Source organism: Arachis duranensis, chromosome 7 (genome assembly GCF_000817695.3).
Source record: "Arachis duranensis cultivar V14167 chromosome 7, aradu.V14167.gnm2.J7QH, whole genome shotgun sequence".
NCBI classification, from domain to species: domain Eukaryota; kingdom Viridiplantae; phylum Streptophyta; class Magnoliopsida; order Fabales; family Fabaceae; genus Arachis; species Arachis duranensis.
The window spans coordinates 18,466,130-18,481,795 of record NC_029778.3 but is presented as its reverse complement, the minus strand read 5'-3'; the positions used below and the strand labels follow the sequence as shown (position 1 = coordinate 18,481,795).

Genomic DNA, 15,666 nt, shown 5'->3' with positions numbered 1-15,666 from the left:
GAAGTCGCAGCTCAAATACCTCGGACCCGCTCTCAGCTTGCTCTGACCTCTCTCTAGAATTTCCTCTCTCTAGAATTTTCTCTCTCTAACCAACCTTACAAAACCTCAAAATGAATAATCCGCGGCTGGCTCCGCGGTTTATATAGGCAGCCATCATCCACGTAAACCACTATAGGCTACAGCGGTTTACGCACACACACCAATCCACATAAACCGCTGCTGGCAGCAACGGTTTATGACTAATCATTTTCAAACGTAAATCGCGGCAGGTCATCGCGGTTTCTGTTGTGAAATTTTTGCTTGTAAACCGCGGCTGGTTCTAACGGTTTCTGTTCTCCTGTAAATCGCTACTGCCAATAGCGGTTTATATAGATATGTGAAATAATGTATTTCCGTATCAGTTTCTGAAACAATGTATTTGCGTAATATTGAGAGTGAAACAATTTAAATAAGTAAATTGTCCCTTTTTATTTTAGAAATAATTTTAATACGTCAGTATATTGTAATTCATATATAATATAAAGAAGGGTATTAATGTAATTTCACTTGTTTATGATTTTCTCTCTTCTTATTTTTCCTTTCATCCAAACAAAGGAAAAATTTTCTACTACATTCTTTCCATCTATTTTCTCTTCATCCAAATAACATAAAAAAAATAAAACCCAAAATAGTCCCTAACAATTACTTCGAAAGACAACGAGACCCTTAACAAAAAAAACCCAATCCGGTCCTGACAATTACCTCGAAAGGACAACGAGACCCCTGTGTCAAAAAAAATTTAGGTTGTTTTTTTGGCACAGAGATTAATCAATTCCCAAAAAAAAATATTAGAAATCGAATTGGATGTTTTTTTTAAAAGCCTCATTGTCCTTTCTGAGATAATTGTCAAGGACCGGATAAAGTATTCACTAAAAAAAATAACTTTTCTTTTCATTCTCTTTCCTTCTATTTTCTTTCCTCCCATTTTCCATCTTACATCCAAACAAAGTGTTAATCTGCTTATAGGTACCAAAGTATTACTCAGTCCTCCAACCTCCAGCCTGCCTCCCACTTTCAGTCTTGTCCGCTGCCTGCTAGACTGCCGCTCATCCCCTTTGCCATCTCCTCACTACCTCCGGGGGCCTCGCCAGTCACGATTCGCCGGCTTCACCACCTCCCTCATCGGCGACTCCTCACTCAGCCTCGCCTCCTTCGTGGCCAGAACTTTAGCCTCCTCTTCGTCGGCTCCACGCCTCCACGACGTCGTTCAGACCCCAGATCCCCAGCCTCCATCGGCACCGTTTCCGTGGAAGCTGCATCTGCCAGTCTCCGCCGTCTCCTCTGTCTCGGTGAGCTTCTGTTATTTTTAATATTTATTGTTGGATAAAATTCAAAAATATAAATCTGTAAATCTGATGATATGTATATGTACATATTCATTTATATGAAATATGTATGAACTCTGGGGTGTGTTTGGAAATTTTTGAATATTTATTGTTGCATATACATTACGGCTAAAATATGTGTGTTTTGGAAACTTTAGACTTTAGATTTTTTGATAGATTAATTGTTGTTTGGAGTTGATTTTTTTAACATCTTCTATAACATTTTTTTTGTGACACTTTAGATGCTTTAAGATTATTTCAAATGGCAAATAGGTCAAGTGAAGAGACACAAACGAATAGCGTTGCCCATAATGATAATGAGATTCAGATTATTTTTGTGTGACTCTTGTTTTATTCCAATTTATGTTTGTATGGTATTCATGTTTTTATGAATTTTAAGTGTAGCATGCTGTTGAGACACTAGTATAAACTAAATTCATGGAATAATTGGAATCATAGAACTATAGCTACGAGGAGGTAAAACATTTAACTACTTTTTACGATGGGATACGCTAACTAAATCCATAAGCAGTTTATCCGAGTCTGAGAAATTCCAGTGTTTCTGTTACCAAGCATTACATATCAATGACATATACAATACTTCTGGACAAACAATGGTTCAATGCAAAACCAAGTGAACCAAAGATGTGCAAGAAAATAATGGGAGGTTAATTAACAGGGTTGAGAATCGTTTTCTGCATGCTTTGCTTTGAAGCAGTGACATTTTCTCTCTCTTGATGAAGCAAGTGCACACTGCACATGTCAGGAAAATGGTGTTTAACTTTTCTCTTTATTTCATGATTGTTGGGTTGAAAATTGTCTACGCCTTCCTCAATGCCACCCTGAACACCAAACTAGGTTTCCAACTTTCAATTGTTTCATTACCGCACAGTTCTAGTTTCTATTCATCAATTTCAAATAAATTTTAAATTGTCATTTTGTTTATTTATTTCTGTGAATTATGTGATGTAAATTTGAAGTTGACATGCTAAGTTTGATATTTTAGGATTGATTTTATTTTAGTTATGGCAACTGCAACATACCCACCGCCCCCACCATATTATAGGCTCTACAAAGATTACTTGGAGGACCCTAAGTCTGCTCCAGAGCCTCCTCCTCCCATAGAAGGGACCTACGTTTGTTTTGGGGGCACCTACACTGTAAGTGCTTTTGGCCTCTTTTCCCTGTGATTTGATAGCTTAATATGGCCTTTTTGGAATAAGCTATGTAATGATTGGAGCGTAAAATAGGCGTAAGTGGCTTTGACTAGGTTCTTAATAGGGAGGTGATTATACTAGATTATTTAAATTTTAACTATCCGTTAAGGTTAGTTATTCTATCTGTAAAATGTTTTATGAGAAGAACCCTCAAAAAAGTTGCTAGGTTTCATCTTTTGTGAAGGCACATATTTCTTCTTGTTTTGTTTATGAAAAGAAGTCCCAAAGAGCTTTTGTAGGCTTTGAAAGCTGTTACAGTGATCTTATACAGGTCTGAGTTTGAGATATATTATATATCTAGCCACTTAGCCAGTTTGTTACTGAAAATTTTTGTTTTTCTGTTTGGCAGTCTTTTCTTATTACATGGGTATACTGAATTTCATTTTATTTTATTTTTGAAATATTTTCTTAGGGTAATGTCAATGTGTTTTTTGGGGGTGGGGGTGGTGGTGGGGAGGTAGTGATCCATAGGTAACTGGGTATCCACAAATATCTACCATTAGTCAGGTATCCATAAATATCTTTGAAATTTAAATAAATAAATTTTAATACTATAGTCTATACATAAAGTAAACTAACAAATAATATAATATTATGTTTTATAGATAATAAGTATAAATAGAAATCAACATTATTATATATACATATATATGCTATCTACTATTTATAATATATATAATTGATAATATATATAATGAGGGTTGGGAGGAGTTTGGTGCACAAAATTTTTATGCTTTGATCTCCTTGGCATATGAACAACTTATCCTACATTTATTGACCTTATACTTTTTTCTTTTTTTTTTTCTCCCTCGTAGACTAGTGATGTTTTGCCAAGCTTGGAAGAACAAGGGGTGCGCCAACTCTATCCAAAGGGGGCTAATGTTGGTAGGCTACTTTTTACTCTGCTATGTTCATTTTGCTCTGTTTTAGCTTAGGAGCTGATCTTTCGACTGTTATTAGTCTGATTACATTGACTGTGTTTGCATGGGAAAGTACTTGATTGGTCACAAAAGGAACTACGTGGCACATACCAGGAATGATAATAAATTTTTTATTGAACCGGACGATGTTGGTTAACTTTACTAAGAAGCCAACTTATAGGGGTAGTAGGGCAATGCATAATACTATTTAGGCACTGGGAAACTATAACATACTCCCTCACAATCAAGACTATACATTTGTAAAGTTTTTAACTAGTCATCTGCAGACGACCCAATAATTAAGCAGGCCCAACTCCACTGCAAAATTTAGCTCATTGGAGGAGAGTTTCCAAAACACTTGTTAAGGCGATCTAAAGACCAATGTGAGAGTGAGACTTCAACAATGATGTAATTTTGTGATTGCTTCATGAATCATGAAGGCTTGTATTGTTTTGGACTGTGCATTATTGCTTTTGCTGTTTCATGCTTAGTAATTTAGATGTTAAGCTTGTTGATCAATTTCTTTGGGAGCCTGATGTTGGATATATGTTTGTTGTTATCTTACTAAATAGAAATCAGATTTACATCAATTGCTTGGAAATTTACTGTAAGAAAGAGTAATTAATCACCGAGCCACTAACATTAGAGACAGATCAATTACAATTTTGCAGTTTATACATGCACCTGGTTAAACGAGGGTAATGAGTCCTCTAGTTAGCGGTATGCATGTGACCAGGTCTACTGCTTTGATCTTATTTATTAAGTTGATTGAATTTTCATCATACATAACATAATCATCATGCAAATTTTTAAAGCTACTACATGCATCCACATTGTACAATGAGTAATTTTAAAACGAGAAACAGTTCATGCTGCATTTTCTCTTCCATTATAAGTTGCCCCAGCATAATCAATGATAAGATTCCTTAAATCATCTTGTATTCCATCTCATATTAAAAGCTTATGATCTTGTATAGATTACAAGAAGGAGCTGAGATCACTGAATGGGGAATTGCAGCTACACATTTTGGAGCTTGCAGATATTCTTATTGAGAGACCATCACAGTATGCAAGGAGAGTTGAAGAGATTTCGACTGTATTCAAAAACTTACATCACCTTTTAAATTCCTTGCGACCTCATCAGGTATATAATCTTCTAAGTATAAATATATGCGTGTAACTGTCTCGCTGCTGTTCCTTTTCTTTTGTCATTATTTATGTTTGTTTACTCTGTAGGCAAGAGCAACATTAATTCACATTTTGGAACTTCAGATTGAGCGTCGTAAAGAAGCAGTGGAGGACATAAAGAAGTATGTATTACATTTTCTTGATATTCTTTTTAAATCGAATTGAAACCCTGGAACATATTCCTCTGTTCACCATGTTGAAATGACATTCTTCTTTCATGTGAGCTCTCGTTCTTATGCGACATCACATGCCCTTGCATTTAGGCTTTAAAAACTTTGTTGATTTTACCTCATGTGAGCTATCTGTGTTCTCAATAATTTTGACCAGTTTACCCAAGTTAGTTCCTTCATTGCTTGTACTTAATTGTTGCATTAGATGCTTCCTTCTAGTTAGTATCCACTGGTTGATAATCACATCCTCTTTTACCTCTCCTTTAGAATATCTTTGTAAACTATAAATTCAATAATGATACTTAAAACCCTCCTTTTTTTGTGTCAAAATTTAGACACCATCATCCCAGCCATTAAATCATATATTGTGGGGCCATAAATTTAATCTCCATACAAGATTGATGGTTGAGATGTTGTCTAAACTTTGACCCCAAAAAATAGGGTCAATTATCATTACTCCTAGAAATTTCTGGAATCGAATAATATTTCGCAATAAAGTCTAATTACCTGCTTCATTTTTCATTCATGGAAAGCAGCTTTTTGTTAAAAGTATTTTGGATTCCTTTGATGACATAAGTAGCCACCTTGCTAATATCCCATAATTTGTGATAGATCCCTCTAGAGTTTGTGATCAGTTTTACTTGAAGCGTTAAAACTGCTGCATGGATAATAACTTATGTAATAGAAACAATGAGAGATATTAACTGTCATTGCTGTGATGATTTCTGCTAAGGCCCCCTTTATTGTTTTTAGATTCAGAATTCTTGACACGGTTTCCTATGGTATGACACTGCTACTATTAAATTGTAGAAGACAATTCTTGACGTAACCTTGCGTTAAAAAAATGAAATTGCAGTGCCGTTGAAACTTGATCTAAAGTTAAACTGTGAATATTCTAAGATAGTTGCATTAAATTGATTGGGGAAACACAATTCACCAATTCACCTAATGTTTATTGTCTGAATTCTAAAGAAGTCCTTGGTACTTTAGTGTAACATTTAGGTTCTAGAATGTAATACCCTTTTCTTAAAAATGTTTTTTAAGATGGATTATGTAGTATAATTGCTAACACATGCTTCTGCATGCTGTAAATGTTTCTCATTGGTATTATTTTCTTTCTAACCATATGTTTCTTTTCAGGAGAAGAGAAGAGGCACGAAGACTACTTAACGAGTCCCTAGCAACACTTGATGACCAATAGGACCTTTTTCTGCATTGAATCAAGTTAGCAAAGCTGATCCCTATATGAGAAATTAATGTATTTATAACTTTATAGATTTTCTGCTTTATACATGTGGTCTAGAATTGAACGCTATGCTTGTGATGTTAAATCTATTTCTGGTGTTGCCTCGAAAATTTTCGGTTACGTTTGTTTAATGTTTTTATTTTCTATTTTTATTTTCATTATTTTCTGTTTTTAATATTTTGCAAAAATAAAAAATGGGTGAAATAAAACATGATTTTATTGTTTTTACTGCTATTTTTTTCTTCACATCGGTGCTAATTCTACACGCTTCATTTTTCTTAATTGTATATTGACCGGTGACAATTCATTACTAAACTTGTTACTAAAACTACACATCTAATTAGTTGTATATTGACAGTAGTCTAGTATGTTCAAGGTGATTAATAAATCAATATGCTTTCCAAATTCCAACTTCGAAGTCAAGGCTAGAGAATTTTGAAAATTTCTTAAATGGGCACTTTTTATTATGGAATGTAGTTAATTTATACTATGTTTAATTACAGTAATAATGATGCATATTAGTTTGTATTTTTAAGATCAGTGACAGTAAACCATCAATCGGAGTCTTAGAATAATTTAATCACAAAATTCATTGCCAGAATTATTACTAACCTCACTGCTTAGTGATCAAAACTACACTTGTTTGTGTGTATCCAACAATAATCACACGAACCAATCGACAGCTTTCAATAGCTACACGAGAAACACGATTTTTTTTTTTTAATCGTTATTCAGTGAACCTAGCTTTATGCTAATAGCCAACTTATAGAGAGAAGGCTGTCTGAGCACTTAAAAAGACTATTTTTTCTTTTTTCTTTTAAAAAAACATAAAGAACTCAACATAATAAGATGAACATAAGAAAGAAAAAAAAAAGAAGTATGAAAACAACTCATATAAAGGGAGAAAAAGAATTTCAATTGCTTAGTCAATTCTGCATTGCCATCAACAATTATAAGAATCATTACTATTCAATTCCTTGAAGTTTTTTATTGATACAACAACGATCTTCGCAACGTTATGAAAAATTCGTTGATTCCCTTCTAACCAAATACTGCAAACAACAGAAAAGAAACCTCAGCCACTTCTTGCCTTCTTTCTTTTTCGTTGCCACAGCTATCCATATTTCAAAATGTTCTTTTATATGCCTAAAAAGGTTTATTGATGACCAGCATCATAAGGCCATATACACCAGTCCACAACTACTAAGAAAATTCACAAGCAACAAATAAATGGTATACACTTTCAATATCTTACTACACAAACAGACAAATCTTATCATTAGGTTCAATAATACTCACTCTACAGAATCTATCTATTAACTTTACTAAGACAAACCAAATAAATGGTTCAAAAGAGTTAGTAGTAAACATACTTTTTTTTTATCAAACTTTCACACAATAATATTTTCTCTTTCCTTTGTCAATTTAGCCAATTGTAAGACACCGTGGAGCTGATTTAACATTCCAATTTTCATTGGTAAAGATCTCTCCTCCCTAAAAATTTCAAACCCACTCTATTCTATCCTAAAAATCCACATTTTTTAATGATGGATCCTTTATGGTTCGAAATTGAAAAAAGCCTTGAAAAAGATGCTTTCATGCTACCACATTTCGACTAATTATCGTCCCAGTTAGTTCTCCTCCCATCGCCTAGCTCCAAAGATAAACCATGGAGACTCATTAATGAGCATACCGTGAGTGACCCATCTAAAATTTTGATAATATTTATAATTAAGTAAATTTAATTTGATCATAAAAGTTAGCTCAATATCGAAGAAGATTCCTCAAGAATCTAATGAGACTACATTTTTAATCAATGTAAGATTTTAATAGCAAATAGAAGAGAACCTGGACCGTTTCCTTTTTCCCTTCGACCTAGGACTGCTGCTGAGGTCAAGACCCTAGCTGAAGAATGCCTGTTTTACTGGTTACACAGGCTCCTCCTTGTTACCCAAATTACAGCAAAACCTCAACATTTTCACCCAAAAACACCTTATCATATCATACCCATCATCAAAGGTGAAATTCCTGAAGAAATGCTGTGGTTCATGTGGGCGTTCACTGTTCAGTATGACTGCGCCATCATAGTTCCTGGAATTGCTATGTACAGGTTCCTCTGTGACAAAAGCTTCTCAGGAACAAATCTTGAGAAACTTCTCAAGATGTTTGCACCGATTCCTTTTTGGAGAGGAAAACTTTTCAATGCACTAACAGACCATGACGTTTGGAACCTCCCTGATAAGCTGAATCAACTTTCCAAAACTACTGCATAAGGAGAAATTGTAAGGAAGCTTTTTGAAACACTACTATGCATTCACCTCATCCAAGGGGGAAGAAAAAAAGGAAGGAAATATTAAAACATGATTGATGAACCCAAAACTTCAACAAACAGAATATATATAAAAAAATTTAAATATAGAATTTGGTTAAAGACAACCGAAAACAATGCCCAAGTCTTCCTAAGAAGCTCCAAGCAGATGCTGAAATATAACAACACTGATACATGGATATGGTAATTTAAAAATTACAAGACATGATATGGATAACAACACATGAAATTAACAGAAGTAACAAATATTAAGAAATCTTAAACTATAAATTAAGAGACTTTAATGTTTCATAAATCTATTGCCTCAATGTAGAATTGTGGACAATAACATAATGATTATTTAGCTACTTAGTGTGAAGCTTCACCTATACTGATACAAATATTCAAAAATGAATTGAAAAATACAAACAATAGGGATTCAAGAAATATCTAATACAACATGTATTGGCTCCCTGCCAGTACTTTCAATTATTTCTAAGTATATAGTGCTTTCTAGTTTCTATTGCTGATATCAAGGCAACCATTTTTTCAGAACTTCAAGATCGCTTCCTTGCCCCTTTGAAATCGAAGGACGACGAGAAGGTCCAGATAGATCAGATCCCTATCTAACTGAATTGGAAGTTAATACATAACTGAATGTCATTGAACAACTTGTACAAGTCAGCAACAAAAGCTAGACATCATGTTTTTGTAACAAAGAAGATTTACACGTATAATTTTTCATCACATCATTGTAAGGTTTGTTTACAAGAGGATACATATAATCCATGTTTATTCTCTTTACAAGAAATTGAAAATATATAAATTAGTAACATTCTTTAAGAGTCAATTCAAAACCTTTTGGATGGTAGAAGAAGTTGGTAACAAAGAATCAGCCCCTCACAGCACCACCATGCCTTCGATCTCTAAAATGATTCAGAAGAGACAGGGCCTAAACAGAACCAAATCTCAGTCACCACATTTTGTAACAAAACAAAGAAGATAAAGAGGAAACTTAGATATGAAACCATAAACAAAAAACTATACCTTCTCTTTAGCCCTTGCGGTGCCTGATCTTGATAAAGCTACTAATGGTGGAACAGCTCCTTCTTGGAGTACCATGTTTAAATATCTCGGATGGTTTACGCATAAATGTAGAAGAGCTGCTGCTGCATTCTCCTTTCCTCTAGTAGAACCCAACTCAACAACCTCAACCAGAAGAGGAATGCCACCTTGCTGCCCAATGGCAGTTCTTCCTTCCGGTATTGTGGCCAGATTTGCTAGAACAGCCACAGCCTTATCGACCATTCCGGCTGCAGGGTCCATCAAATCTACAAGGTGCTTCACAGCACCAGCTTCTACAATTCGATCCTTGTTTTCGTGAAATATTGACAAGTTAAATAAAGCAGTGGAAGCATCTTTCTTACCCCTTGGAGTTCCATTACTTAATAACTCAACCAGAGGTTTAATAGCCCCGGCCCTCCCTATCCTGATCTTGTTCTCCTCAACCACTGATAAGCTGTAAAGAGTAGCCGCCGAGTTCTCCTTTGCTTCTTCACTACCTGTCTCAAGGACATGAATCAGAGGTTCAATTGCACCAGCATTTGCAATTGCATTTTTGTTGTTGTCATTGATTGATAAGTTAAGAAGTGCTGTAACAGAGTTTTCTTGGATTGTTGTATCGGTTGATAGAAGCAAATTGACCAACAAGGGAATGGCTCCACAGTTTGCAATCACAATTCTGTTATCCATGTTGTGCTTGGCAAGAAGGCGGAGTTCTCCTGTGGCTTCCCTTTGAGTATCAAGAGAAGAGCTCTTCAAGAGCTCAATCAACTCCTTAACCCTGGATTCAATAACGGATCCATCGCCTCTTGGTTCAACAGGAGGAGAAGAAACTATCCTAGGGACAAACCTCTCTGACGGCCGTTGTAATACAGTTTTTCTTGGAAACCTTGGCTGCACCAGTTGTGGTGAAAACTCGGGCTCACCTTGTGGAATTGGCCTGGCAGCAGCATCCAGCTCGGGAGCTAATTCCTCAGAAGCATCTCGACTGTGGATTGGACTGGTTGATGATGGAAGAGGACCATTGTTGCTATCACCCTGTATGCCTTGATGAAAATTTTCACTAGAGTGTTCACTGGACTCAGAATAAGTTCTTACATGGTTTTGAGATTGCTCTGATCTCAAGGCATTTGAAGCTTCCCTTCTAGATGGTGAAGTTGATGATTGCGAAACTAAATCCACACTTTCTTCGTCCGAGCTAGCAGACCTATCATCTGAAACTGCAGATGATATTCTTACAGGATCCACATGCTGTGCATTATCCACGCCACTAAAGGAATCTTCTGGAGTTGAACTAGGATGCAATAGTGATGTTTCCGCTTGGTGGTTTGCACTGAAAGAAGTTCTAACAGTTGATTCCTCGGTTGAATCAGACTCAATAGATCCATGAAGGAGAGATAGTTGATTTATGTTTGTGGATTTTACTGGATCAACTAGTATCACATTGTTTGTTTCGCACCAATTAACAATTAATGCTTTTACAGTGTAGTTAGGTATTAGGTTGGAATGAACCAGAGTCTGACGAGTCTTTGGACAAACCATGAGCCCAAGATCAATCCAGTCCTTGATGAAAGTTCGCTCATAGGTTTGCCCGGATGACACAATGACTGGATCTGTCATCAATTCCAAAGAGAGAGGACAGCAAAAATCAGCAGGTACCGAATCCGGGATAGAGCTCTGAGCTTGCTTGAGAATGATGATTCGCTCATGCATTCGAGTCACAACAGAGATCATTCGATCAATATACTCAGCTTCTGCAATGTTTTCAGTTTGTTCAGCATTCTCCTTCAACCTTTCAAGGGCCACAGCTTCAATCAAAACATCTTGATTAGACCTTAAGTCGAGGATCTCAGCAATATTTGCTAGAATCTCAGAACTTGGTCCTTTGCCTTCCAGTTGTTCATTTATAGCTTCCTTAATGATTGATGTCATATCATGCCCCAAATCATCAGGTAGACATTGCTGTGAAGCCTTCAGCTTCTGCAAAATATTGAACCCTATAGACTGAACTCTAGCTATCAACGGTTCAGCTTGCATCACCTAGTGATCAAGAAAGAGGAAATAATGATAATCAACACATGCTTAACAGGAAAACTCTACAAGAAAGCAGTTAGTACTCATCAATCACTGCAAATATAAGCTCAGCTTATTTTACGAGTTCTAAAATTTAATTTTCGAGGGATAGGAAAGGCTTAGAGAGTAAAATAGATTACTTCAAGCCCTTGCTTTTTCCTCCCTTACCTTCCAAAATCAAAACTGAAGATCACACCTTAAAATAAAATCTCTTCTCTATCTGTGAATTAAGGGATTTAATGAGGACTTACAAAGTAAATTTTACTGGATAGCGGATGCCAATTCTCGAAAAGCTCCCTCATCTCATCAACAGACTGACCAAGTTCCTCAAATAACTTTCTAAGCTCTTCATCAGCAGATATATCAGAATGAACACTTGTATCGATAATTGGCTTCAACAACTTAAGTGTCTGCTCTGCACTTTGGCAATACATTGATACAGGTTTTGAGTTCATGTTTCCAGAAAATGATGGATGCAAAAATGAGGATATGCCATTGGAGAGCACATTTAACAAAGATATGTCCATAATACCTGTATTAAGAAACAAAAAATAAAACACTCAGCATCAGTTTTGAAATATGTGTAACAAAGAAATTAACATTTTGTGGAGGGAAATCGATCATTTTGTTTCTACTCCAAGAAAATACATAAAACCATCTGAACAACATATTTTTCTTCAACGTTTGCTATTGCTACTTTCTCCTCCTTGATTATCCAGACTTGAAACCAGCCACGTAATCATTGGCAACCAAGCATAACATAATTAAGCTGAACTCAACTCAACACAACTCAACAAAGAGTAAAAACAGATTCAACTATGTTTATCATATCAAACTAGACCTTAACAGCTAATTGAAAAAGGAAAATTGTCAAGCTTTCATTTTTCATAATCAAGAAACAGAAAACACTACAATACACCAAGCAAGATCATCAAAGTGACACACAACCAATACATTCAACTGAATAAAGTAGCAAAATTAGAAAAACTTCAAACAACTTTCAAATGATTTAAACAACATTGGTAAGTATAACAGAAATAACATGCGGATTACCGGAAATATTGGATGAAGCAAAGAAAGAAGCGTTGAAAACACCGTAGAACACCGGCTTTTGTTTCAGCTGGAAATGAAAGGGACGCGGTAGGGAACAAGGAGAAGAAGATGATGAGAATCAGTGAATTATGTTGGGACCTTTCAATCCTTTGACGTTGACTTCAAAAATGGCTTCTACATTTCTATGTAAGCGAAATATCAATATGAAAATTGTTCATATATAGCGTTGAACTTTTCTAAAACTTTGATTTTCTTTTATTTTCTGACATTTGTGTCTATGACTATTGAGTATTGGGTTTGACTTTCATTGTAGTAAGCTTTGAACAAGCAGCGCATAGATATTACTACTCCGCGTTACTTGTGTACGAAATTTTGTCGCAACTGATTCGAACCCAATTTTTTTTTTCTTAGAAGAAATTGCAACTCCGCTTAAAGACAAAACTAACTCAAAAAATTGTATCTGAATTATTTTATTAATTAAAAATATGATAAAAATATAATTTTATAAATTGAGATGTTTTACGTAATTACGTTAATAAAAATTTAGGCGTTTTTAAATTTTGATATTGGGTTTAGAGTAGTATTTTTTAATAATATGTGAAATTTGATATTTTTTTTATACGAAGATCACAAATCTGACTCTTTGATTTGAAAAGTTTAACTTTTTAAAACACAAAATTGCTTTTTCAATTTGTAATTTTAATATTTTAAAATTTTTAAAATAAAAAATCAACCTTTCAATTTGTGAACTTATACAAATCTAACCATTTAATTTGTAAATTTTCGAATTTAAATTTTCCTTCCCTCAAATCCGATCATCAATTTTTCTCCCCCTTTTGGAATTTAAAAGAAAAAAATCGGTTCTATATTGATTAAACACATATAAGCTCTTTATAACCACAAACAACACATCTTAAAATCTACCTAAAAAAAAAAAGTCAAATTTAGGAGATAATTTTATTATATTTTTAAATAATTTGAAAATATTTTAATTAATAATAAAAATTGAAAGTGTTTTTATTAGTACCAAGATAATTTGAGTGAATTTTGAATCGTTTATCTTAAAAACAATTATGTTTTTACACAGAGATTAAGTTTCAGATGTGACTGCCTTTAGGATTGTTGCATGAATGAAGGTGCTTTCACATAGAAACAACCACCGTTGTTCTACTTTTTTACTTGGTCAAATGTCCTCTGTTCTCTTTTTCTAAATTTGACCAGTTCCTGTTGACCATTTATGCAACTCATCTTTAGCCTTGTAAATGCTGAGTTTGGGCCCTTTTTTTTTATTTTAAAAAATAATGATGAGTTTAATCTTAAAACGATCTCTAAATTTACAATTGAGTCTTAAACTTATTTTTGAACTTAAAATTACTCTAAATTTATCCTTGAACTTAACAATTGTCGTTTTTGAGATATTTTTTTACAATAGATTGATGATATAGTTGGACGGAGACCACATTAAACTTGTAAACGTCGTCGTTTTGTTTCTGGCAACAAATACAACTGAAACGACGTAGTTTTCACTCTACCCGTTGCCACCTCATCACTCCCAAAATCGACCCCTCTCTCTTCAATAAGAGCACCGGATCTCACTACCAGACATACTACCGTCCCCGTCACTGTTAAGCTAGCTTCTCTCCCTTTTGATGACTTTGAAAATGTCGAGAACCGTGTGATCATCAATTATCTGAAACAATTTATTAAAAAAGATCCAAAATTTGACAGTTTGTTCTGCTTTCTTCCGCTTCCATGCTAGTCGCCTACCACGGAGGTGGTGCTATCGAGAGGAGAGGAGAGCTCATTATGGTAAAATTCAAGGAGAAGAAGAGGAAGAGAGGGCAAAAACTGAAGAATTTTTCCAAGTTCACTTTCATCTTCAACTTTAGAAAGAAAATGATGACGTTTATAAGTCCGGCATGGTCTTTGTCCAATCATGTCAATACGTCATCAATCTGTCGTCGAAAAATACTTTAAGGAAGACAATTGTTAAGTTCAGGAATAAATTTGGGGTAATTTTAAGTTTAGAAACGAGTTCGAAACTCGATTGCAAGTTCCGGAACCACTTGAAAATTTAACTCATGAATGTCTTAGTAACATTGCAACCATAATTCTAAAAATCTTGATTGCTTTGACCAGTCGAATTGAGAATCGAAAGCCAAGTCGGTCAGGTTCTCAAGTAAAAACATTTTGTTCCAAAATTGGTGACGAATCTAAAAATCGAATGAAAATTAGATTTTTAATTAAGTCTTTTGAAAAAAATAAGGGAAAAATCCAACAAAGTTTCAGCCGTCGCAGTCGTCGTGTCCTATGCCACACTTCCAGGCGTCATGGTCGTTTCCTCACATCACGCTTCCAAGTGGTGTTATCGTCTCCTCTTGCATCTCGTCTTCCAGCTATCGTTCCTCATGCATCTCGTCTTCTAGTCTTCATCTTCGTCATTGTTGTTTTATTGTCTTAGTTAGTTATGGTTCGATCCCTCGTCCATCTCTGGTCCCGTCCTCTCTCTTTTTTTCGACGAATATCTTTTATCTCCCTCTTGTCTCTTTTCTGTTGTTGAGATTTTTGAATTTATTGTTGGGTTGGTTTAGATATTTAGTCGTTAATTACTTATTGTTGTTACCCGTTGTTAGATTTAGCTTATTGTTACAGTTGTAAATTCGATAAATTGAAACAATTCTGCTACGTTACCAATAGCATTTCTGCCAACATCTGCCAACTCTTATTTATAACTGTGTTTAATGAAAGTGTCTTTGTAGATGTGTCTAATAAAACCATCTTTTTTATAGTTGTGTTTAATAGAAGTGTCTTTATAGATATATTTTTTGGATGTGTCTCTTTGTACCAACAGCATTTCTGCCAACTTCTGCCAACTCTTATTTATAACTGTATTTAATGGAAGTGTCTTTGTGGATGTGTCTAATAAAAATGTCTTTTCCATGGCTATATTTAATAGAAGTGTCTTTATAGATATATTTTTTAGATGTGTCTCTTTATATGTGTTTAAAATATACTAATTAATCATTGTTGGCAAGAAGTTGACAGATAATATGTTGGTACCCTAT

At 34.8% G+C, this 15,666-nt stretch overlaps 2 protein-coding genes across 4 annotated transcripts; one reads left to right on the top strand and one right to left on the bottom strand.

The window, feature by feature from the left end:
- Nucleotides 1–1,189: 1,189 nt before the first annotated feature.
- Nucleotides 1,190–6,236, top strand: LOC107458159 (mediator of RNA polymerase II transcription subunit 7a). Of its 2 annotated transcripts, none has more exons than XM_016076368.3 (6): nt 1,190–1,328; nt 2,371–2,524; nt 3,397–3,466; nt 4,479–4,645; nt 4,738–4,811; nt 6,000–6,236. In XM_016076368.3, the coding sequence occupies exons 2-6, from the start codon at nt 2,390–2,392 to the stop codon at nt 6,058–6,060; spliced, it is 507 nt and encodes a 168-aa protein (XP_015931854.1). In that variant the 5' UTR covers nt 1,190–1,328; nt 2,371–2,389; the 3' UTR covers nt 6,061–6,236. The 2 variants fall into 2 exon arrangements, with proteins under 2 accessions (XP_015931854.1, XP_015931855.1); XM_016076369.3 differs by having other exon boundaries at nt 1,196–1,328; nt 2,388–2,524.
- Nucleotides 6,237–7,939: 1,703 nt separating this feature from the next.
- On the bottom strand, nt 7,940–12,836 carry LOC107458158 (U-box domain-containing protein 4). 2 transcript variants are annotated; one of them, XM_021127577.2, is made up of 5 exons: nt 12,602–12,836; nt 11,800–12,080; nt 9,461–11,515; nt 9,272–9,365; nt 7,940–8,370 (listed from the first exon to the last, which is right to left on the bottom strand). In XM_021127577.2, exons 2-4 carry the CDS (start codon nt 12,073–12,075, stop codon nt 9,306–9,308), a joined length of 2,391 nt encoding a protein of 796 aa, XP_020983236.1. In that variant the 5' UTR covers nt 12,076–12,080; nt 12,602–12,836; the 3' UTR covers nt 7,940–8,370; nt 9,272–9,305. The 2 variants fall into 2 exon arrangements, with proteins under 2 accessions (XP_020983236.1, XP_015931853.1); XM_016076367.3 differs by lacking the exon at nt 7,940–8,370 and having other exon boundaries at nt 9,138–9,365.
- Nucleotides 12,837–15,666: the final 2,830 nt, after the last annotated feature.